This window comes from Stegodyphus dumicola, chromosome 1, assembly GCF_044657685.1.
Source record: "Stegodyphus dumicola isolate Sdum_Otavi_A_Nest chromosome 1, ASM4465768v1".
Lineage (NCBI taxonomy): Eukaryota > Metazoa > Arthropoda > Arachnida > Araneae > Eresidae > Stegodyphus > Stegodyphus dumicola.
In genome coordinates this window covers 3,282,103-3,306,190 of record NC_140768.1, presented here as the reverse complement: position 1 = coordinate 3,306,190, position 24,088 = coordinate 3,282,103, and the positions used below count along the sequence as shown (strand labels likewise).

The window sequence follows — 24,088 nt, the reverse complement described above, 5'->3', positions numbered from 1 at the left end:
AGTTAAAAAAATTAAAAGTGAATAGAAATTTAATTAGAACAAATGTTCTAAAAATTTGAATGATTTGGAACTGCCAATTAGGCTGTTTATTCTGATACGTTTCCCTTTCATTCTAGAAAGATCCGAAAAGCAGAATTATTTCATCAGCCATTTTGGATTTTTCATCCATATTTGAAGATGAAGTGTGTCTCAATTTTAATAACATATTAAGGCTTCTCTTATTTAAGAACAATATTAAATGTTTTAGTTGTTAATCAAAGAAAAACTTCTATTTCAAGTAGTATCTAGAAATACTTGCCAGCAGAAATGGCTCTAAAATATATTTTAAACTAAATCTTACCGTTTCATTAGAATGATGGAAAGGCCGATAATGACGACGAATTGGGCTGTGGGTATCGGATAAAGGATGAGAAATGTTATTTTCATTGCAGCACTTAAAAAATTCAACTTTAGAAAAGTTAGAGCCTGATAAACGTGGAAGAAAAAAGCGACATCCTTGGATTTTTTCACCTGTGAGTGTTCTCATTTAAAATGTTAAATTCTGCATTAAAAATCCTGCTCTTATGCGGACACAAGATTTTTACAATGACGTTTACAATTACGTCGGTCAACAGTTGCAGTTAATTCAATCAGAAACATTTCACGGGCCTGTTTTGCATTAAAGGCTTGAAATAATTGATAATACCAGCCAGAAAGCTTACTGAATCCTGAACTCAAGTCGAGATTTTTCGATTAAATTACTACTACCTGAACAGGTATAATTTCTGTTTAAACAGATATTAAAACAGAGATTTTCCTTTAAGAAAATATTAAAACAGAGATTTTCTATTAGTTAGAGTCTAATTTAGATACTCTTAACTTTGGGCAAATGAAAATTGTTTTAATTTAAAGCATCACCACACAGTTATCATTTAATATTTAACATTCTTTGTATATAATAATAAAATAATATAAATCAAACATATAATACTCACGTAATAAAATAATATCTATCATTTATCACAAAAAGCTCATTTCAGTAAATATTAGGAAACCTAATAAATAAGCCATAAAATGTTTAGATACCTGTGAGCAGTAGTTCCTGAGAAAAGGTACATCGAGTATAAAAAAATCACGTTTGGAGAAAAACGCGTTTTTATGTAAAAATCCTCATTGATCGAAGCAGTAGATGACAAATTAAAACTAGATTTTTTTACAGTTCTAATATTCATAGATATTAAAGAATGGTATTTTTAGAAAGATAAAAGTGTAGAGAATTTGAAAATGCAAAAATCCGAAATCACAATTTTTTGAAGATTTTGTGGTTCCAACACCCCTTAAAAAATCCCTTCGAGCTTAATATAAAATCTGAAAGCTTTCAGATTTTGCTTTAATTATTATATTAAGTATTGCTCTTTGCTCAGAGTTATGTTATGGCAACAACCTAGGCAAGAACCGAAATTAAAGAAGCGGGGCGTATGGGAGTCATTACGGCTAATCTAATAGGCAAACGTGTAATCTTCAGAGTATCTCCCGAACAGTTAAATGACCTCTTAACTTTGACCGTCGCTTAATTCCATGACACTTCTCTCCTAAGATTTATGCGAGAAGGCTGATCTAAGTAAAGAGCTGCTCCAGTAAATAGATTAAACTGTCTCCTGGGGAGATGTCTGGAAGCACATTTTTCTGAAGAGCCAATGAATGCCTTCTCCTCAGATGCATTTTATGGAGTCCAAAGATATTTGTCTGTGCCAGCAATAAAACGGATAAAAACAAAGGAGAAGAGTCTTGCGGCGATGTTACTACCGTAGTTATTTATCATCATTCATTTTATTGTATGTTCGACTCATATCCTATATCTCTTAAGTGTTAGATTAGCTATCTGTCATCTAAACTGTTTGGAACTGAGGGAAGGTAATTCGCAATTTTTTTCTAACACAACGCACAAATTTGGCTGCTGCGACGATTCGGACTTCACTTCAGCTAATATAGTACATTTTTAAAAAATCTGATGTGTACACAGCATGACTTCCTTGTACGGAATATTAAATTATACGCATTTTTTTCTTGCATTTCATTTAAACTTATTGGATTGAAATAAATTTACTTCGCCGACAGCACATAAACCACAATAGAATAAATGCATTCTTTAAAATTTACTCTATTTGTTTACCATAGCGACACTCTGGCGCTAGGTTCACTTAACAGTATTATATTTCGCTCATATTATAACTCAGAACGCAAAAATTTATATCATTTAAAGAATTATCTAATCGTTCCCACATGTTCTATTCAAATACTATAATAAAGCTAGAACAATGTATCAAAGAAATTAAGCAAACAAAACAAAAAAGAAACAGTTTTTCAAATACGATTGAGTATTTCTCATTGAATTAATTAAGTTCTCACTTCGCGACAAGGGAAAAATGCATAAAAACTCAAAATATCTGTATTAAAAATTACGAAGTAAATCTTAAACACTTACTTCCTCGAAAAAATTCCACAAAGGATTAAGCATGATTTAATTCGCAATAATAAATAAAGGCGTTTATCTTTGTTGTTGCGAAGTTAAGTTTCTCTAGACTGGCAACAAATCCAATATTCTGCTGTTTCAAATGTAAACAAGCAATGGCCGCCATAAAAAAAAATATTAGGCTTAGCGGCACTTAAACAACTTTAAAATTGTTGATAATTCTAAACATATTGCATACAGATTTACTAAATGCATAAAAACCTTACCCGGAAGATAAGAACAACATAATTGAATCATTTTTAAAGCAAAAAATTTACAAATTACAAACATATAAGAGTAAAGAAACTGAGATCACTGAGCCGGGTAACAGAGTGGATGTATATATAAATATATTTATATACGTTTGGTGCTGCCGATTGCAACCAAAATACGAGGTGCACATCTACATATTATAGCAGTCCTATATACAAAATTTCAACGCTCTGAGGCAAGTCGTTTTTGAGTTATGCGAGATACGTACGTACGTACATACGTTCGTACAGACGCCACGAAAAATTTTCTTCAGAATTCAATTTAAAGCAGTTTTATAATTTTTTTGGGAGGAAAAGAGTCTTTTATTCTGTTCTTACGTACAGATAAAATATCGTTAAATTGCGTTCGAAAAAAAATATCGTTAAATTGCGTTCGAAAGCCGTCAAAATGGATATTTTCGTTGAAATATGCTGCTTGAAACTTTGCGCGATTACAATATTTCCTTATTACTTCATACATGGAAGTAAAAAAAGGAATTCTTTAAAATGCAAAAATTATCAATTCTTCACAAAGTTATCTAGATAAAAAAATAAATATTTATTGCCTATATTAATTTTAATTAATGTAACACAAAAATAATTTTAAGTAATTTAAAATTACGTTAATAAAATCACTCAGAATTTCATTTTTAAATAATCGTAATCCTAGCATGCTGTGAGATATTATTTTGCCTATATTGTCCGTTAAAATATGAGGAAATAGCATCAAATTCGTTATTTCTAACATTATTTTATATCCAACATAAACCAGGCAAATAATTATCAACACAAAAACAACTAAGCCTAAGGAATTCTAGCACACACACACACACACACAAAAAAAAAAAAAAAAAAAAAAAGCAAAAACAAAGCAAATGAAAAATAAAAATGATTTTTTGTTTACTTAGGAAGCTTAAACCCTTATTTTTTTAAGCACCAGCTCTCTCTGAACATACTACAGCAAACTATTATACCACTTTTAAATTAAAAGAAACATCGAAATTACGACCGAAAGTATCATCGAAGCATCCCAATATAACGAGCGAGTAAAAATTAGCAGATAAAAGAAAGGCACTGTAAGGTTTGGTTTATGTATTACGGCAAAGCCTCGAGAGCTATCTGCCTACGGAGAGGCATGTCTTCGTGTAGGACTTTCTAAGAAAAATCGCTCGTACAAACTTTACAAAGGTAAAAAACCATGAAAACGACCGTGCAACCAGTTCGTTCGCGGGATTCGAACGTCAGACTAAACTACTAGTGTTTAGAGACCTTACCGCTCGGCCATTAGTGGTCCTAGAACTCGGAGCGGAAAATTATAAGCTGAATCCTTCATGTAGTAGTAGCGACATGAATCTGTTTAAAGCATTGAAGGGATAACCGCGAAATCACAAGAAGGCAGAGATTGCTGTCTGCGCTGAAAGATGGGATTATTTTACAGATGGAATGGGAAGTAATAAGAATTAGGTTTCGTGAAATGAACTGGGCGAATCTACCAACAGCTGTTCATGTATTAGAAGAATTACAGGCATTTAATTTTGCTTTTAACAGATGTATTAGAATACAGCCATATTTTTCATAAATATTAGATTTTTCTCCTAAGAGATAATTGAAGCCAACCTCTGAACGGCAAAGCCGTATATATACTGCGTAAAATATTTTTTGTAATGACTGTAAGAATGTATATATAGAAACACCTTGAAATATATCCAAGAAATTAGGAAAATATATAAAAGTACACAAATTTAGGTATAAATTATCAAGGGCGTTTGGGCATCAAAACTCAGAAAATACCTCTTCTCATGGCCAGTAGGTTTCGCAAATTTGTATTTCTTAGCGAAACCCCGTGCCAGTCAGAGTGTAAGAAGAAAGAATGCTTGCCAAAAAACGCTTGTTTGTCTTTCAAAATAGTTATTAATAAATTATCTAAAATATTTATTAATAAATTCGCCTTAATCCCAGATTAAGGTTAAGATTTGCCACTCTTTAAAGAAACCATTTATAATCTGTTACGAAATCAGCAACAACCAGCCTTCGTCTGGCTTTTAAATGTATCGTAAAAATGCCTAAAGGGAACAACAAACGTTAAATTTAAAAACTGAGCAAAATTTTACTCTGTACAACAACTTCATAAATAAAATCAATAAAAATGTATTACATATTAAAAAAATTACAATGAAATAAGCAATATCCCTTAATACAAATATTAATTAGATATTATATATAGATCTATATATAATATCTAATAAATAATGATATTTATATAGTTTATTTATTAGGATAATTAGGAAAATATATTAACCAACTTCTTAACATGCAAAATCTTAAGAATTCAATCGTATAACGGAAGTTAAGAACTTTGTTTCCTAAAAAAAATCATGCAAAACTTTTATGTAATTAAAATTAGATAACAGTCATCAGATGCGCGTCAGAATAAGATCGCGATGTGCTTTTTGCGTGTCCAAAAATCAAAAGAACAAAAAGCAGCACTTTATTTCATATTTTCAACAGTCAGTAGAAATCATGTAGAGTCATTAGATTAATTCGAAGCAGAAAAGATGAAAAGAATGCAACCGCCTTCGCCGGGAATCGAATCACGGATCTCTGGAATACTGGCCCAGCGTGCTACCGTTACACCACGAAGGCACGCTAGAGAAGTGGGAGAAATACCTTATAAGCATTGAACGAAAAACTGTTACCAAAACCACATTTTAAAAAGAATGGAACTATTTTAAAAAGATAAATTTAACGATAAATTTAAAAAGATAAAATAAAAAAAACTGATTCGAATTTTGAAAAAATCGCTTCGAGGTGCGCTGGCTCTTGTCTAGATGCATCTATATACCAAATTTCGTAGCCCTGGGTTTATTATCGTACGCGCAGCACGAACGAAAGACACACAGGCTCTTTCTTTTATTATATGTAGAGATGAGTTATGATGTTGTTTCGTATTCTTTAAAAATGAATCTAAAATCGTCTGCCAGAAAAAAATTAAGAGACTCATTTTGATCTATAGTGATACGTTTTTAATGCTGCTTCACAACATAAACATAGCAATTTTTATCCTCCAAAACGAAATGCGAGGTGTGATCCAAAATGGCTGCTGTGGTGTTACGGTTTTCTGTGATTTCGAAGTTTCTGAAAGTGAATTAAATTTTTAATTAAACGATGTCAGTTCATGATTGTGAGCATGAACCGAATCCTGGCATGTTTAGATTGAAAAGATGATTTATAACTCACTTTGCTGTGGGATCATCAGCATGCCGGTTGTCATCTTGCAGCAGTATCACTTGAGTGGCTTCTTCCGTCTCTTTCTTCAGTTTATTGAGCCTAAAATTTTCAAAACTCTTGATATATTTCGAAAGTTCATTTCAATAAAGTTTGCTTTACTACAACAGAAACATTTAATATTCAAGTTCTGAAAGCATAATTATAGGGACTTAGTTTGCTCATTTACTAACATCTTTGCAGGGACTGTCAGAGATATATTTTGTAAGCTCCTACGAATCGCTTATATTTACAAAGGTCGTCATTTCAAATTTTATTTGTTACAGCATCAGATTGTTTTACTCATATTTTATTAATATAGAACCGAATTTCATAAATGTGTTCCGGTTATCACGAAAATATTTCTCTAATACTTATTTCTATGATTGACAGTTTATTTCTTCAACTGTTAATGAGGAATTAGCTTTCATCTAAGAATGCTGATTGAAGTAATTTTCCATATAGATATATGTGTGTTTCCTATATATATATATATATATATATATATATATATATATGTAATAATAAGATTCCATAGTCAAGAATACACTTAAAATTCTAACTGTATGTTCTTTTCATTTTTAATGGCGACGTTCTCTTACTTGAAAGTACGTGGAATTAAATCCACAGACCCGTAGTCAAGTTGTTTTTCCCGCCTTTTCTACACATACAGTTATAGAATGTTCTGGAAATATTTAAAGCGAACTGGATTGGCTGACGTCATTTCTTTGAAGCTTCGCCTTTCCAGAGGCTATGAAAGGACTCGCAAAAGAATATCGGGGCCTTTTCTTAAATGTCACGATGCAGTCACGACTTCATACAAAATATTATTAGTAGTTCTTTTTTATTTACGCCGGATATCTGATTTTGTAACTGCTACTTATCCGGACCATTAATAAAGGGATCCTGATTTTTAAACTTATCGTCTGATAATTTAAGCTACGACTACATTTATGATTCTTCAACAATTTATTTATTTCTAAAGCTGGTACATCATATATATATATGCTTTTCTATGTCAAAAGCTGGTACATCATATATATATATATATATATATATATGTGTGTGTGTGTGTGTGAGTGTGTGTTTGCTATATATATTGTGAACTAGCAGACGTACCCGATGCCAGTTAAGTTAGATTGACAGTAATGTACCTAACAACAGAGAGAACGACACCGCTGTAATCCTTCTCTAATAACGGTGCAAAAAATACGATTCATAATCAGACAGTTTTCCGTCTGATGTGATATGGAACCCACATAAAAAATTTCGATAGAAAAATAAGCTAGTTCTCTGTCATTATATCAGCAACAATAACACGCAGTTTTGACAAATTTTCGTCTTTCTTATCAAATAGTCATAAAAGCTCAAGTTCCTCACCTATATTCAATTTTAATTGATTAAATGTGGCAAAACATTGATCATAATTGATAAGAAATCAACAACTGTGGTCGTAAAAGCTAGAGTTCCATCCAATATTTCACCTATATTCAATTTTAGTCGATTCAGTGTGGCAAAAAATGGATCATAATTGATCAGAAATCAATAACGCGAACAAACAAACAGACATTTTTCTTTATATGCATAGATTTTGTAAAACTCATAAATTTTTTTTAACAAACTCTACGATTTGAAATTTTTTATTAACAAACTCTACGATTTGAAAGCGACTAGTGGCAACACTTTTCGAAATAAAGCATTTTCATCTTCAATGCGTGAGACTGTTGCCATTCCGAAAAATGAGTGCGAAAATGAGCGTTTTTAGAGTTTTTTAATTAATATTTTGGCTGATTAAAATCGTACGAAGTTGGGAACAGTCGAAATGGCTTCCACGAATTTTCGCAATTAGGAATAATGTATTAAATGTTTGGCAAGGCTAATTTTATTTCATTGTAAAACTTAAATTCTTTTTACTAAAAAACCATTTACCTACGATTTGAGAGCGAGCAGTGGCAACACTGCTCGAAATAAAGCAGATTTTTATCTCCAGCTTGCGAGACTGTTGCCACTCGGAAAAACGATGGCGAAAATTAGCAGTTTCAGAGTTTTTAATTAATATCTCTGATTTTAGCTAATTTGTTTTGGAAAAATGGTGAACGTCGACGTCTCTAAGAACCCGGAAAAGAATCGTAGAAAGTTTGCTAGATATAATAGTGACTGAGGTAATCGTGAACAAACACACAAACAGACATTCTTCTTTACATATATAGATAACAAATCTACTTTAATGCCAGTTGAGATAAATTCAAGGATGTAACTAAACTAATAAATGAGTAAACGGTTATGGATGAAACTGTATCTTTAATGGCAGGGGAGTATATATTTAATACATTAACTGTTTAATGCTCATTTCAAATGAGGAGTAAAATGTTTATTTTGTACACCGGTTCATGAGCATTACGATAAAAGAAAAAGAGATTGTATGAGTAGTTTAGATATTGGTTTTAAAATGCATAAAATAAGAAATGCTTAACGTTTATTACTAGCATTTATAAACTATATAAAATTTCAAGATTTTTATAACCCTTTTAAGGCATAACGTGCAAGTAGTATTTTATAAAAACAGATTACATTCGCCATTTAACAACAGTTGTTCTTAAATTGGTTTCTTCAGAGTTTCAAAAGAAACAGATGACATAACTTCTAGCAAGATGAAGATCTTTCCAAGGAACAAAAGTGTTAGAGGACAGAGACGACGAACGCAAGAAAGATGTATTGTGAGATAAGTTGGTGGCGCCGCTAGCTGGAAAAGAACAAAATTCGCGATTACATTAACGGGGTTGCAGAAACGGATGAAAAACTGAGCACTTATCTTCTTTCAGGAGTTGAAAATACCGCTTCACGTTCGAACATTAGCCTTTCGAAGGTATTTCTCGAGGAAGTAAAATATATAATTCGGAACAGTTGTTGTTTTTAAATTACATTTTCTGTTACCAGATACTTCGCGAAAATGAGGAACAATACAAATGGGCAACTTGTAAGGATCCTAAGTTTTACTAACGTTTATTTTATTTTAAAATTGTACTATCACTTCTTATTTTCTACTTCCGGCCAGAATTAAATGCTTTAACTTGTTCATGCAAATTATCTTGCTAACGCCCAAGTAATTAGGTTGTGGCATTTTGCCCAGCTCGGCGTACTACATACGTACCTTTTTTTTTAAATAAAGGCCAGTCTTAGTGCTAGGCATTTGTATACTAATTCAAAGTTAGCTTTTAGTTAGAGTTTTAGTTAGTAGTTTTATATTCTTACGTTCAGACCACAAGTGGTTGGTCTCTGTATCCCGAAGTTCGGAAGTGCCTGTAAAGTATTGAAAATAAAGGGTTTCGTATACCCTTCCTGCTTGTGTCGTCTGTTGTACACAAATCTTGAACATACGAGGGCAATCCCCCCAAAAAAAGGACTCCTATTTTTGGGGACGTAGAGAAAGTTTTAATACGGTTGTTGGCAACACTGTTGTGAGTGGTGCCTTCTCCGCTACCACATGAGCACGCAGGCACTTCGCTCGGATGCTCAGTCTTGGCTTGGCAGCCATTCCAAATGGAGCTCCCGATAAACGTTACCGCCAAGTGCGAAGTGCGCACAGTTATTCGATTTTAAACGCAAAAGGCGTTAAACCAGTTGAAATTCACCGCCTATTGACGGAAGTGTATGGACAGTCGTGCATGGATGTCAAAAACGTTCGCAAGTGGTGTAGAGAGTTTACAGCCGGTCGTACTGAAATTCATGACGAAGAAAGGAGCGGGAGGCCGTCAATTGCCGATGAGTTGTTGAGTTTGTATTCTTTGAGTTTCGCGATTGTTGAGTTCGTAAAATGCGTAAAGATCGGAGGATCATCTGGATGCTCCTGAAGCTCCTCAACACTTCCTGAAGGGCATGGCGGCAAGCTGGTATGACATGGGCATTGTAAAACTGCCACAGCGTCTACAAAAATGCATCGACCGAAATGGCGATTATGTTGAAAATTAAAGCATTCTTCAATCTTTAAAGTGATGTAGCAATTAAAATAAACGGTTCTTTGTATATCTAAAAATATAAAAGACCTTTTTTTTTTTTTTTTTTTTTTTTTTTTTTTTTGAGATTGCCCTTGTAGCTTGAGTAAGCTCCCTGTTCTTATTCGGGGCATTCTATGTTTCCAAAGGAACACAAGTCCTGACAAACTAAGATATTCCATTTAGATATTCATTATTTTTAGAAGCACATCTTGTAACAGTGAATTCTTCTATAACTCCACAAGAAATATATAAATTAGATAAATCATTCCCATCATATTTTAAATAGGATAATAATGAGCTGCCTAGGCTATATGGGGGCTAGTGAAGCTTACTTGCATGCAGGATTTGAATTCATAGTAACTGCTAACTAAACCTTTTACGCGCCTCGTCAACTTAATGACACTACCCAACTCAATCCCCCCGATATTAGGCACGGGGCGAGCTTCCCAGCAAAAAGCCACCTTGCAGATGGTCATACACTCCAACTGAGGTCCCGGTGCCCACACCACCAGGAACGACATAATCAAAAATAACTCCACCTGCTAAGCAGGCCCACCGCTACACTGGTCAACCAAGACCACCGTCCCAGCGATCAGAGACCACGAAGGGATGGGCTGAATGCCTGGAGCTATGACTGATCGTCAATGATGCTACCCGCGAGTACTAGACGGGCTACCCCTCCTTCTAGGCCTTGCACGGAATACCAAGGACAGCGGTAACTGGACGCTCAATGGCCCAGGCGCTATTTGGCTACCGATGCCCTAGTTACGGGGATTTAAGCCACCCGACCCGTGAAGAGAGAAGATAGGCCCCACCCTACGGATCATCGGGAGCCTCCAGGCTGGTAATTATTATACCCCGTGGCCGAGACTGCCTACTCAGTGCTTCGCAGAGTACTCTACGTCGATCCCCGGGGGGATTCATAGTAAGACTTAAGCATTTGTAAGTGTAGTGTGAATGGGAAGTAAGAGCAGTCGGAATATCCTTTAGTGTGAAATTTCTCTTAAGAAGTCGTCGCAAAGAAAGAGAAAGTAACAGACCTTCAGATTTCATTCCAATGGGAAGATCTTTCATGAGAAGTCATGAGGTGTATAAGGAATTTCCTGAATCAGAGTATACACTCCTGTTTTATCTATTGTAGAGTCAGTTTTACTATTTTGAAGCAGGTGACATGAAATATTAGCAATGTCTTCGCCGGGACACGAATTTAGACCTCCCGAATACGAGCCGAGTGTGCTATCGTTACACCACGAAGGCATGCGCAAAGGAGGGAGAAAATGGTCATTAATCAAAAATCGGTTGACCATTAAACAAGTTACTCTCTGATTTTGTCTTTTTCTACGAGTCAAAAGTGCTAATTTATGACGAATTATTAGGATAACATGCTCACTTTACAGAGGCTGTTCGCACATTTTTCAGACGATTTTGGTAAGCGGTAATAAAAAATCGTTTGCTGCAAAAGAAGTAATTGCAATTGTACGATGTTTTTAAAAGTCAAAATTATCGTCTGTGGCTTGAAAGTTTTGTTTTATTCAAAATGGCGAATTTAGCAAAGCAGTGGTTCGAAGGCTACATTGACGCTCTTTCCGAAGAGAAATATGCATACTCCGTTATCCAAAAACGATGTGAGAGTCATGGTTTTGTGATATCTAAAGCGTCGATAGGTAATATCATCAACAAGAGAGGAAACAAACGTCAAATTGGAGACTCAAGTGGGACAAAAATTCCAAACAAGTATCCAAGAAAAAAACGGACATCTTCGAGTATTGCAAAGGTACGTTGTTTATCGTTAAAAGAAAATTCCAATAGTCAAAGGACAGTTGCAAAATCATTAAAATTCTCGGTGTCCACTGTAAACAAAATGATAAACGTTGATTTAAATCTAAAGAAAGCGAAAAAACGCAATGTGCATCGTCTTCTTCCAAAGCATATCGCTCGACGCAGGACACGCTGCAGAATTCTATATGAGAAACACTTATGCAAAGAAAAATGGAAAACAATTGTCACAATAGATGAAGCATGGGTGTATGTAAATGATTGTAACAAAAAAGAGCCATTTATTATCATAAAAAGGGAGGAAAAAATTTAAGTACTTGGTTGAAAGAATCTAAAGAAAGTTTTTCTAAGGGATTCACGATTGTTTCTGCTTTTTCTTATAATGGCAAGTTAAAAATAAAGAGAGTGCAAAAAAATGTCAAGATTAACTCCAAATACTATCAGAAACATATTTTATCGCCAATTTTTCTGAATGAAATACCATCGCTTTACCCACAGTGCCATCCATCTGTGAGACTCCATCAGGACAAAGTTAGCAGTCACACATCAAAATCCACTGTAAATTTCCTAAAAGAAATGGAACAAAAAACTGGTATCCAGGCCATAACCCTTCTCTGATATCCCTACTGAATCTTCCGATGTGTCACCTATGGACTTTTGTGCTTTCGGACTTTTAAAAACTGCATTATCCAAACGTTGTTCCCAAACCCTAACAGAACCCTGGAAAGCTGTTCCGGAGGAATGGGATAGAATACCTCTTCTGCCACTTGAAAACGCAATATTATCCTGGAAATCGCGATGCCGAAAGATAGTTCAGAATAAGGGATGTCAAACAGAACATTTAAAACTGAACAATGTTATGTAATTTAGTTTTGTGAATACAATATACATCGTCTAAAAAATGTGCGAACAGCCTCTAGAAAATGTTGTAAATACAAGTAGAGCGAGAAGAAAACTAGCTACTACAGCTCTGCTTTTAGAGCTAGAAAGAAATTACTCAAGCATAGATCTGCCTACCTTTATCTCCTTGAAGACAAACGATTTAAAGCATTTGCATCATGATTAATTTACATTAGTGATAAATGCAGTTATTAGCATTTTAGTTTATTATGTATATATTATTAGTGTTTTAGTTTGTTATTTATGTATAATGGTTTTATTTAAATTGGATTCCTTGGGGAAGTTATGTCTTACAAGTAATTCTTAAACAATCTACAACAGAATTTAACAATGAGAGCTATTTTCCCTTAAACGAAACTAGTTAGTGGCAGAAACGAGAAGATTTAGATTTGAAATTACTTTCCAAATTCGGTTGAAAAATCTGGAATTTCCAGAAGTGTTGCTTCCTCAAGAGCCGCAAATTTTGTGTCCCCTCCCCAACAAAAAAAAAAAAAAAACACTGAAACTTTTTTACTATTCATAAAATCAATACTGGAGTTCCCAATTCCTTTCAACATCTACATTCATGACATGCGGCGTGATCCCAAAACCCAACTAGTGCTGTTTGTCAACGATACTACCATACTGAATCACTGAATCAAACTGTGAGCGTCAAAACAAGATGGCAACGACTTCAACGTTTTCTGGACCTCCCTGAATATTGGTACACAGAATGGCTTTACTTTGATAAGTACGCACAAATATACTGCCATCATTTTCCGAAAACGAAATTCTAATAAACATGGGCCTGAACTCAGAATATTTGACCTACCAGTTGGGAAAGCAAGCCTATAAGGTATTTCTCCCACTTCCCTAGCGTGCCTTCGTGGTGTAACGGTAGCACACTGGGTCGGTATTCCAGAGGTCCGTGGTTCGATTCCCGGTGAAGGCGGTTGCATATTTTTCATCTTTTGTGCTTCCAGTTAACCTAATGACTCTACAAGCCTACCTAAGTTGGAGTCACCTAGATTCTAAAATTATCGTCAGCCGTCACATAAAGTTACAAAAAAATACAACTGCATTCTCTGCAACACGGGACCTATCCTCGAAAGCCACAGTTACTTTCCATCAGCAATAAAATCATACTATAAGAGTCATTACTCAGACCTGCTCTCTTTTATGCCTTCTCTATCTGGACTTAAGTGGCGAAACCGCACATGCGCAAAATGCAAACTTTTCAGAACAAGTACCTTTGACAAATTACTAATTCTTTGTCTTCTGGTACATCAAGAAAACTGTCATACATAAAGATTTAAAAATTGAATATATAAGTGACTACATCAGGAACAGTGCAATCAAATTTTACCTTTTTGTCAAACGCCATCAAAACTCTCTCATTACTATTCAAAAAGAATACCCCCTTACAAACCCATAGAGTAATATATATTTCCAGGTAACACCACTTTTTTACCATAAACAAATTCCACTATTCTCGAACATATTGTTTCAGGAATTCTCCGTGTTTCTGTCACTTTTAGTTGGGGGTGAAATTTCCACTCAGTTATACACTCCTATCTACATTTCACTGCATTACATTTACCACAAATTTTGATTCTTTCTACTACACCCCGCCCCCAGGATTCCGTCACCAGGTCTTTAGCATTAACGTAAACGCGTCCTCGCTTCTATATACTAGATTAAAAGTCTAAAATAATAATAACAAGAGTAAAAGAGGCTTATATCTCTGTTCCTCCATTAATCCCATGATCCACTTGTATTTGCTGGGAATTTGTAAACTGCTTCGTAACGCGTTCCGTTAGATTGGGATTGCCTACATTTGTATTAATCAGTAATTTCTAAGTGGGTATTTCACTGTAGAAGAAAGATGCTGTTCATCACGGTAAATAAGGAATTTCTTCGCAAGTTATTGTTTATTGAACTCAAATCAATTGAATTATCATTACAGTATTAGTGACTCACGAGTTGCCACCACGGCGGTTACACAGATTACTTAGAATTAAAAGGAGCGGAAACTAAAAAAACAATTCTATGTATATAACAGATCTATTTTTAATCATAGGTTATAGAGTCATTAGGATTTTTTGGAAGCTGGAGAGATGAAAAATTAGCAACCGCCTTCGCCGGCAATCGAACCGCGGGTCTCTGGAATACCGGCCTAGCGTGCTACCGTTACACCACGAAGGCACGCTAGGGAAGTGGGAAAAATACCTTATATACTCCCCTTTTTAAAGGGCGACTAGGGTTTTAGGGGACCTAGTCGCCCAATCCTGAGTGCGGAGAATCATCATCCACAACCCTTTTAGTTCGGGCGTCACTTAAGAGACATTAGATAATTTTTAGAAGCAGGCAAGATGAAAAATTAGCAACCGCCTTCGCCGGGAATCGAACCACGGACCTCTGGAATACTGGCCCAGCGTGCTACCGTCACACCACGAAGGCACGCTAGGGAAGTGGGAAAAATACCTTATAAGTATATAAATTTAAACAAATTTAAATTCTAAACAAATACGTATAAAAGTAAAAACATAGGAAAGCAAATTTAAATTCTAAAAAAAGAAAAAAGCCAAAATAATTTAAAATAACTTAAAAATATGCAAACATGTAAAAGATTTAATTCTCGAACTAATCTACAATATCATTTAAATTCAGAAGCATAAGCAAATTAAGTGTAAAATCTATCCATGAAAATAAATCTACTAATTTAATAAATTAAAATTAAATTAAACAATTTTTTTAAAAAATGCATACGTGAATGATCGTAGAGTAGGCAGGAGACAGACTTATCAAGGGGAAGTTGCCTCCAAACCTAATTCTCCAATCATTCAGTTCGTGTTTCGTCATTCATGCAGGCAAGGGTAAAAGTCAAAACCAAAAGTAATTCCAATAAAGTGGTACTCTTAGAAATTAACATTTAAGAATTAAAGTTCAAAAAGGAAAATACTAATTAAGTCTTTTGAGAAACAAGCAAGTAAAGTCAAAAATTAAACTTTTTCTTAAAAAATTAAATTTTTTAAAAATTAATTTTTTATAAAATAATAAAAAAAATTTAGAAACCAATGCATTTTAGAAATCTTTGTCTACAGAAACTTACCCTACACGAATATGCATATCAATAAAAAGAAACTATAAAAGAACTATACATAATCCATATAAACCAATAAGAAACAAAAAGTAACAAAAAGAACTAATTCACAATTTTTAAAATAAATATATATTTAGAAATATAATTTCATATTTAGAAAATACTTAGACACTACATAAAAATTTAAAAAAAAAGAAAATACTTAAAGCAAGTAAATAGTAAGTTTTAATTCTAACTTACCTACTATATGAGTGTTGGGGTCTGCAAAAGTATTGTGAAAGAGAAGTAAGTGTGTTCTTCAAATTATATAGATGGCGCTTATGTAGGTAAAGTTGAGTGTCAAGCTGTTATCTTTGTTATAGTAAAAAATTTTTTGTAAATATTAATATTAATTAAATTAAATTAAATTAAAAATCCTAAAGGTAGTAATATCTCCAGCATGCCTTTGTTGTGTAACAGTTCGGACACTCGGTGAGGTCCGAGAGAGCTCTAGGTTCGAATCTCGGGAAAGGCACTGCTTATGTTTTACGTCTCCAACATCAAAATATCTTAATGACTCTACGGTGGCGTCCGAACTAAAAGATGGTAGATGATGATTCTTAAATGCTAGGATTAGGCAACCGCTTGCCCTTTAAAAGAAGGTATTTTCTCCCTCCTTCCGGCATGTCTTCGTGGTGTAACGGTTAGCACACTCGCCGCGTATTCGAGAGGTTAAGATTGCAGTCCCGGCGAAAGCATTGCTTATGTTTTACATCTCCAGCATCAAAATAACCTAATGACTGACTCAGGTGAGGTAAAGCTTCAGTTTCCAAAAATACAAAATACTCCAGTTTACACCAAAGGCGCCTCCACTGAGAGGATATGGAACACACGCGAGTTCTCACGACTCAATGTAGTAAATATGTGCTTTGCATTTGTCATAAAATTTGGGTTTAATTACTTCCGATTTCGGAGAACCTACAGGGGTTGGACAAAAATATGGAAACACCTTTAAAAAAAGTTTCTCTACTTAATATGGTGTAAGAAACCCGTTGGTATCTAAAACAGCTTGCAGTCTTCTCGGAATGGATAAATACAGTTCCTGTATGTTTTCCAAGGGAATATTATACCATTCTTCCTGCAAAACGGTGGCAAGTCCAGATAACGATGTTGGCGGTGGATAACGAGAACGCACTTTCCGTTCCAATGTAGACTACAAAGGTTCGATAATATTCAGGTCTGGTGACTGTGGTGGCCAGGGGAGATGGGACAACTCATCCTCGTGCTAAGAAAACCAGTCCTGGACAATGTGAGCTGTGCGAACAGGGGCTTTGTCGTCTTGGAAGACACCATCACCATCGGGGAACAAAGTTTGTACCATGGGATGAACTTGATCGGCGAAAATGTTCACATAAGTCTTGGCAGTCATGTGCCCTGACACAGTTATCATGGGGCTAGCAGAGAACCACGATATGGCTGCCCAAACCATAACAGAACCCCCGCCATGTTTCACTCTTGGCAACAAGCAGTCTGTATTATAGGCTTGAGATGGCGTTCTCCAAACGTAAACTCGGCTGGAAGTGGGCAACAATGTGAAAGAAGACTCGTCAGACCATATTACTCGCTTACACTGCTCTATAGTCCAGGCTTTATGACTTAAACACCACCTTTTCCTGTTACGGGCATTATCATCACTGATGAGTGGCTTCTAAATTGCAGCACGGCCAGCAATTCCCTGTTTATGAAGCTCCCTTCTAATTGTTTTGGTACTCACAGGGTTCGGTAACACAACATTCATTTCAGCAGTAACTTTTGCAGCTGTGGTCTTCTTATTTTTCGTCACAAATGTCCTTAATGATCGTCTGTCACGATCACTCAGGACACACTTTCGTCCGCGCTGTGATTAAGCAGATGATGTTTTTTCGCTTTTCAAATATGCGGAATAAATCTTCGATACAGTACCTCTTGAAACACTAAACACCTCGGCTACCTTGCTTACGGAAGCACCTACCATACGTGCTCCAACAATTTGCCCACGTTTGAAGTCTGTTAACTCACAACCTCACATAACAGTACTCCGACAACAACTGAACTGTTTAGCACATTTACGAAGTTGTATAGGTGGCGTCAGTAGTCAAAAACGCCAGGGCCACCTACATATTTGATTAAAATCAATCTTTCTTTTCAAACATGCATTTCACAAGGTGTTTCCATATTTTTGTCCATCCATCTTCATCCTTGTGTTGTTTCTGTGCACTTGAAAATCTTATTGGTTTAAGTTAAAATGCAATGCACTAAGTGGTTTATATTGTAAGGATTATGTTAATTTTATTAACAGTTAAATTTTAAGTTCCTTTTCTATCAAATTCTTAACTTCAATTTACTACTTCCGGCCTAGTTTTGGAATCATTCTGAATACTTATGAGGAGGAGAGGTATTTAAACCGCGAAGTCTACTTGCAGAGTGAGAGGGAATCAGAGTTCTGATTTGCGCGCGTCTGCCTTTTGGCTACTCTCTCTCTCTCTCTCTCTCAATGCTGTTATTACGCTCGGCCATATTCAGGTCCTTGATAAGCTTCGTAGTCAAATTGAGTTAAGGGGCCAATTCGATTAGAATCTTGATAGCTTCGGCTATATCTCTTTAGTTAATCTTAATTTTAGTTTAATTCTTAGTCTCTTCAGTTCAAGCTCAAGTGTCGGCTTTGATTGTACACTCCAAGACGGAGTTTTGATAAATCTTTTGGAATAATAAAGGGTTAGTTACCCTTCCTTCTTGTTGTTTCTTGTTACACGAGCTTAAGCGATTATTCCCTAACTAGTTCTTAAGATTCGTCACTTTCTACAGTAACTGAGAAATACACTAGTGAGAATCTTACAATATTATGGCTTTTTATTTTGAAATTTTTTAAATTGTAACATTACATAAATTGTTCTTTATTTGTTATACCTCGAAAAGAAATGTTACTTAAATTTTATTTAAATAGGCGTCAATGATTAGAACTCTTCCAATTGCGCATTGTAGATCATAGTTTAGAAATTGTTATCGTTTCCGAACGATAACAATATTTGATTATAACAATTTCTGAATGACTGACTTCTGCTGTGTAACATTACGGAAATGATCGGACTGATTGGTAAAGACAATTCGCTAATACAGGGTGATCAGCGAATAAGCCCTGATTTCAAAATTAAGTATCTTTACAACAAAGATCGAAAGAATTATGCGGTAAACTGTACATTCATAAGCAAATCTGTAAAAATGGTGTACAAAAGTTTAGAAAATTTAGTTACGAAAATCGTTAACAGATGGCGCTCTGCGCGGAAAATTCTTTTCCTGAAAAGAGTAAATAAATAAATAAATAAAAAATAAATAAATAAAGTGACGCAGCCTTCGCAATCAAAATACATTTTTTTTTCCAAAATGGTCACCGTTCGAAACAATGAGGTGGCGAACAATGAAATTTGACATCACGTCTTGCAATGTCTCAACGGAACTGGAATCACATGAAACACCAATTAACGATTCAAGCTCATCTAGAGTAGCGGGATTGTTTCGACAGACAGTGTCTTTTAATGCGCCCCACAGAAAGAAGTCACAAGGACTCAGATCGGGAGAATATGGAGGCCAAGCTATTCCTGTGTCAGTAAATTGCGGATAATCTAACGCAATTACTCTATTCCCAAAGTATTAAAAAAGAAAGCGAAAAGCTTTCAGTAGTTATCGTTTGTAGTCGAAAAAGGGTCCGATAATGTCTCTGGCGCACACCGCAGCACTTGCAGTAAATTTAGGCGGATGCAGTGCTTTTTCTTCACACGAATAAGGATTTTCAGAACCCCAAAATCTCCAGTTTTTTTTTTTTATTTTTTATTAACGATTCCATTCAAATGAAAATGTGCCTCATCTGTGAACCAGATGCAGCTCACATGAAATCTCTCGTTGTCCACCATTGTTGGAATCTGATTCGCAAAGTCAACCCTTTGTTGCACAGCTTTTATAGGTATGACCTGATGACTTTGGATTTTGTATGGAAACAGCAGTAGGCTATTTTTTAAATTTTGTGCGTGCTCGTGCACTTTAAACCTGCCTCTGATGTAATCCGTCGGATGCTTTTCCTAGGATTTTACTTTACAATTCGAGAAACTTTGGCTGTATTTTCAGGAGTGACTACAGTTTGTCTAGGCCCAACATTTCCCTTTCGATCATCAGCCACGCTGCCAGTCCGTTCGAATTTTGCGAAGAGCATGCGAATGGGTTTCGCATCGGGTTCAACTGGAACATTGAATCGGTTTTGAAAACTGCGACCTGTTGCCGTAGGACTGTGTTCTAATCGGTGAAATTCCAGAACCAAAAAAACATGTTGTTCAATGGAATACATTATTTCACTTTCTACGCTAGCCTTTTTTCACTAGCCAACAGTCGTACTGATCACTTTCGAATTCGAAGCCCATTTTTAAAGGCTATTGATAGGTCATTGCGATTAGAGCGCCATCTGTTAACGATTTTCGTAACTAAATTTTCTAAACTTTTGTACACCATTTTTACAGTTTTGCTAATAAACGTGCAGTTTACCGCATAATTCTATCGATCTTTGTTGTAGCGATATTTAATTTTGAAATCAGGGCTTATTCGCTAATCACCCTGTATGTTAACAATGGTAGTAACTAAAGCATATGTATATAACACGGAAAAGGTATCGAAGCTTTCAGAAAGCAGAACTCTCCGAACATAAAACATAATTTTCTTAGACCTCACTATTGAAATGTAGAAGATATGCGTATTAATTGATATTTTCAGAATGTTATTCAGAAAATCACAATGCATTTGCTTCAGTATTGCTACTAATTGAACAATATGGGCAGGACATTAAACGATATTTTCCTGCTCGCTTTTGTCAACTTCAACCGTCACCGAAAAATCTGCGCTGATAGTGTTGAATACACAAAGAGAGCATAACTAGATTTCTATTAAAACGGAATGTAAAGAATCTTCTTATCTCATACTTTTGAGATAAATCCAGAGCTCACGTCACACGTCTGATAAGTGAATAAGAATAGCAATGGAATTAAACAAAGAAAAAGAGAGAGATTTCATTCAGTTTTTGCTCGGTAACTTTGAAAATAAGTTGAGAAATGGATGTTCCTAATTCAATATTTTTAAGCACACTTAATTTTGCATATTGTTGAAATGAGCTGTAAAATGATCATCGTAATACCTATCATACAAATATGCACAGAATAAAGGCAATATTTCGATTATAACGTTATCTAATAAGAAGCAATAGGGTTATCCTTTCGGTAATTACAATTTTATTACTTCGATAATCAGATGTGTTCGATCCATAAAAGAAAGACAAAAGCTTTTATGATATGCATTTTATTTATCAACGGATGAATGCATCAAAAAGAGATAGACTGCTTTTCGATTAATTAATTTGGCAAAGCATTCAGTATTAATTGCCCTGAGTACCCTCTTATAACGTAGAGAAGGGAATGCTAGTCACCATATGAGAAAAGACAGGAAAGATAGTCCACCAGCGGCCGAGCGGTAAAAGCCGCCCAACACTGGTAGTTCACGCCAGGGTTCGAGTTCCGGCGAACGGGCTGGCTGCATGGGTATTTTCGTGGGTTTCCCCACGAGTCAGTTTCCTTTTAAAAAAAGGCCTCCACAGGGCATCCCTCCCTTTCCGTGCAGTGTCCCTCCCGGAGAACTCTGCGAAAGTATTGGCTAGGATTTGAACCTAGGCAGTTTCTGCCACGGGGGTATAAAATTTATAAACTTGTTGGTTCTGAAGGCCCTGGGGAGAAAGTGCAGAATCGCCCACTGCTTGGCGCGTTTTTAAGAATTGCACGTACTCGGTATCCATGTACACATCGACCTATTTTCAGAAAAAAAAAAGGCCCACCAGCGGCCGAGCGGTAAAATCGCTGAACACTGGTAGTTCGGTCCGAGGTTCAAATCCCGCGGACGGGCTGGCTGCATGGGTTTTCGTGGTTTTCCCCATGTGTAACGTGTATACGAGCCAGTTTCCCTTAGAAAGTCCTTCACGAAAGGCATCCCTCCCTTTAGGCAGATAGCCCTCGAGGCTTTGCCATAATCACACACTCACTCACATTAAAAAAAAAAAAAAATCCCAGAATTGCAGAAAAATGGCATTGTGCCCACCCTTGACTTTATCCAAGTACACATCGACCTATTTTCACTTGAAAAGTCAAAGAAAACTGACAAAAATCCAATTCTTCTTACTCTTGTAAAAAGCGCCAAACAAATAAATGGGCGATTCTGCACTTTAGCCGGCTCGGAAAGGTCACTTATTGGCCGGTCCGGTGGCCTGGCTTATTTTAGCACGGCGTGGTTTTGGTAGACCGGGGTTACGCCCTTGGATTCGCTGGGTAATGTCCCATAGCAATGTGATATTAGCCAGGTATCTGCTGCATGCGTAAGCAGTATTTACAATGTATCTAGTATTACGAGTAACATATCAACATTAAGTGTACTTAGCATTATGTATTCTGTATATAGTAATAAGTTTATTCTGTATATGGCATTCTGTATGTACTTTGTATATAGTAGTCTAAAGCGTGTATATAGCAATCCCGAGCATATCGTAAATGATTTGTATCTGCAACATGTATATTTAAACATGTATATTTAAAAGCATAGCAATGTAATATGAGTCAGGTATCTGCAGCGGGTGTAAGTAGTATTATCAATGTATTCAGTATCATGAGTAACATATCTACATTAAGTGTACTTGGCATTATGTGTATCCTGTATATAGTAATCCCAAGTTTATTCTGTATATAGTAGTCGTAAGCAGTATTATCAACGTATTCAGTATTATGAGTAACATATCTACATTAAGTGTATTTGGCATTATGTATTCTGTATATCAAATTCATATTCAAAATTGATCCTCAGCATAAGTACTAAACTACACACAAATGTGTGCTTAATGTGCTAGTTATGTGTATCTTCCTTCTGCTAAGCGCATGTACCTCCTTTATTAATAGTGTTTATGTGTCATGTATGTGTTATGTTAATGGTTTTTTTAACGTGTAACCAGTATGTTACGTAATGTATACCTTGCAAACCTAAAATCTGTAATACAACATAAATAGCCAATGCATCTCTCATCTGTCCCTGTATGGCTATGTAATAACTCTTTTAAGATCTCAATAAACTCCCGGTAGATAGGGAAGGGCACGGGACATATGCCTGCTTACCTCTGGTAAACACCAGACGTCTCCGTCCTCCGTCACCTGTCACCTGCGACGGGCAGCCAGACCTACTGGCAGGTAGCAAATTAACGACCAGGGTCGCCGTAAGGCGATTAGTGTCAGTGTCTCTAATGTGCGAGAAAGAGGGTTGAACCCCTGGAGCTGTTCTAAGAGGCACTGGCCGTGTAGTGCCTGCACACCGTGTAGTGGCCATGCAGTAGCATGGCGGAGCACGTAGACAGAACTCATTTCCGTGTTGTGCTAAGGGCGAAGCACATAATAAGTAAAAAAAAGGAAGGGTAGAGGGAGGAAGAGGTTTGCGTAAAGGGAGTGTGTTTCTTGCATTCCTGCACCAAATCCACGGAAAAACTTGAAAAATTTCCGGCATCCAACTCTTTCAAGCACGATAGAAAACAGATGCCAACTACAATCATTCTTCCACTGATATGGCATACGTAATAAAAAGAAACCGTACGATTATTTTTGATCACACGAATGTAAATGTAATTTTTTAGTCCAAAGGGATTTGAATCCCGAAGGACTATTAGTTTCGTTTTGGCATTTTGCGTCGGACTCATAAATGTCGGTTCACTTTTCAAACTGTTGCCACAAAATGTTAGAGTCCTGCATTATATTTGAAGAAATTAAATAATGAAAAATCTGCATAAATGTATGTATATTTCTCGTATTGTGAGAAAACAACGGTACATAGAGTCATCGAATTTTGAATAACGTAATCCTCCAACGAATATGAGCATGTGGAAGACCAAATTTGAAATTTGAAATTTGTTTTATGATCGATTTCCTATTTTTTAAAACTTTGACGAATTTTTGATTAACAAACTCAAGGATTTCAAAGCGAGCAATGGCAACGTTGTGCAGAAAAAACATTTTTATCTCCAGCGCGTGAGTCTCTGTATCGGAAATTCTAAAGATAGGCTCGTTTTAAAACTATTTTGCGATATTGCTGTTGCACTGGATCTTATGGTTTAAGTGCGAGGAACATGATATTTAATAAAGAAAGGTAACACACAAAATGTTAAAAAAACGCCCCTTTGGACGTAATTTAAAATCTGAAACATTTCAATTTTTTTTTTTTTTTTTTACTGCGAAAAGAAATTTGAGTTTTGTCC

The 24,088-nt window shown here is 35.7% G+C and overlaps 2 protein-coding genes across 2 annotated transcripts in view; one reads left to right on the top strand and one right to left on the bottom strand.

Annotated features, from left to right (window-relative positions):
* The window catches only part of LOC118188057 (prolactin-releasing peptide receptor-like), a 335,927-nt gene that overhangs the window by 193,141 nt on the left and 118,698 nt on the right, over positions 1–24,088 (top strand). The gene's annotated exons all lie outside the window — the stretch shown is intronic.
* Positions 1–24,088, bottom strand: part of LOC118188968 (uncharacterized) — a 162,648-nt gene that overhangs the window by 28,922 nt on the left and 109,638 nt on the right. The window contains exon 10 of the mRNA XM_085812237.1: positions 5,980–6,069. Coding sequence (XP_085668363.1) covers positions 5,980–6,069 — 90 coding nt within the window. The remainder of the gene's footprint in view (positions 1–5,979; positions 6,070–24,088) is intronic.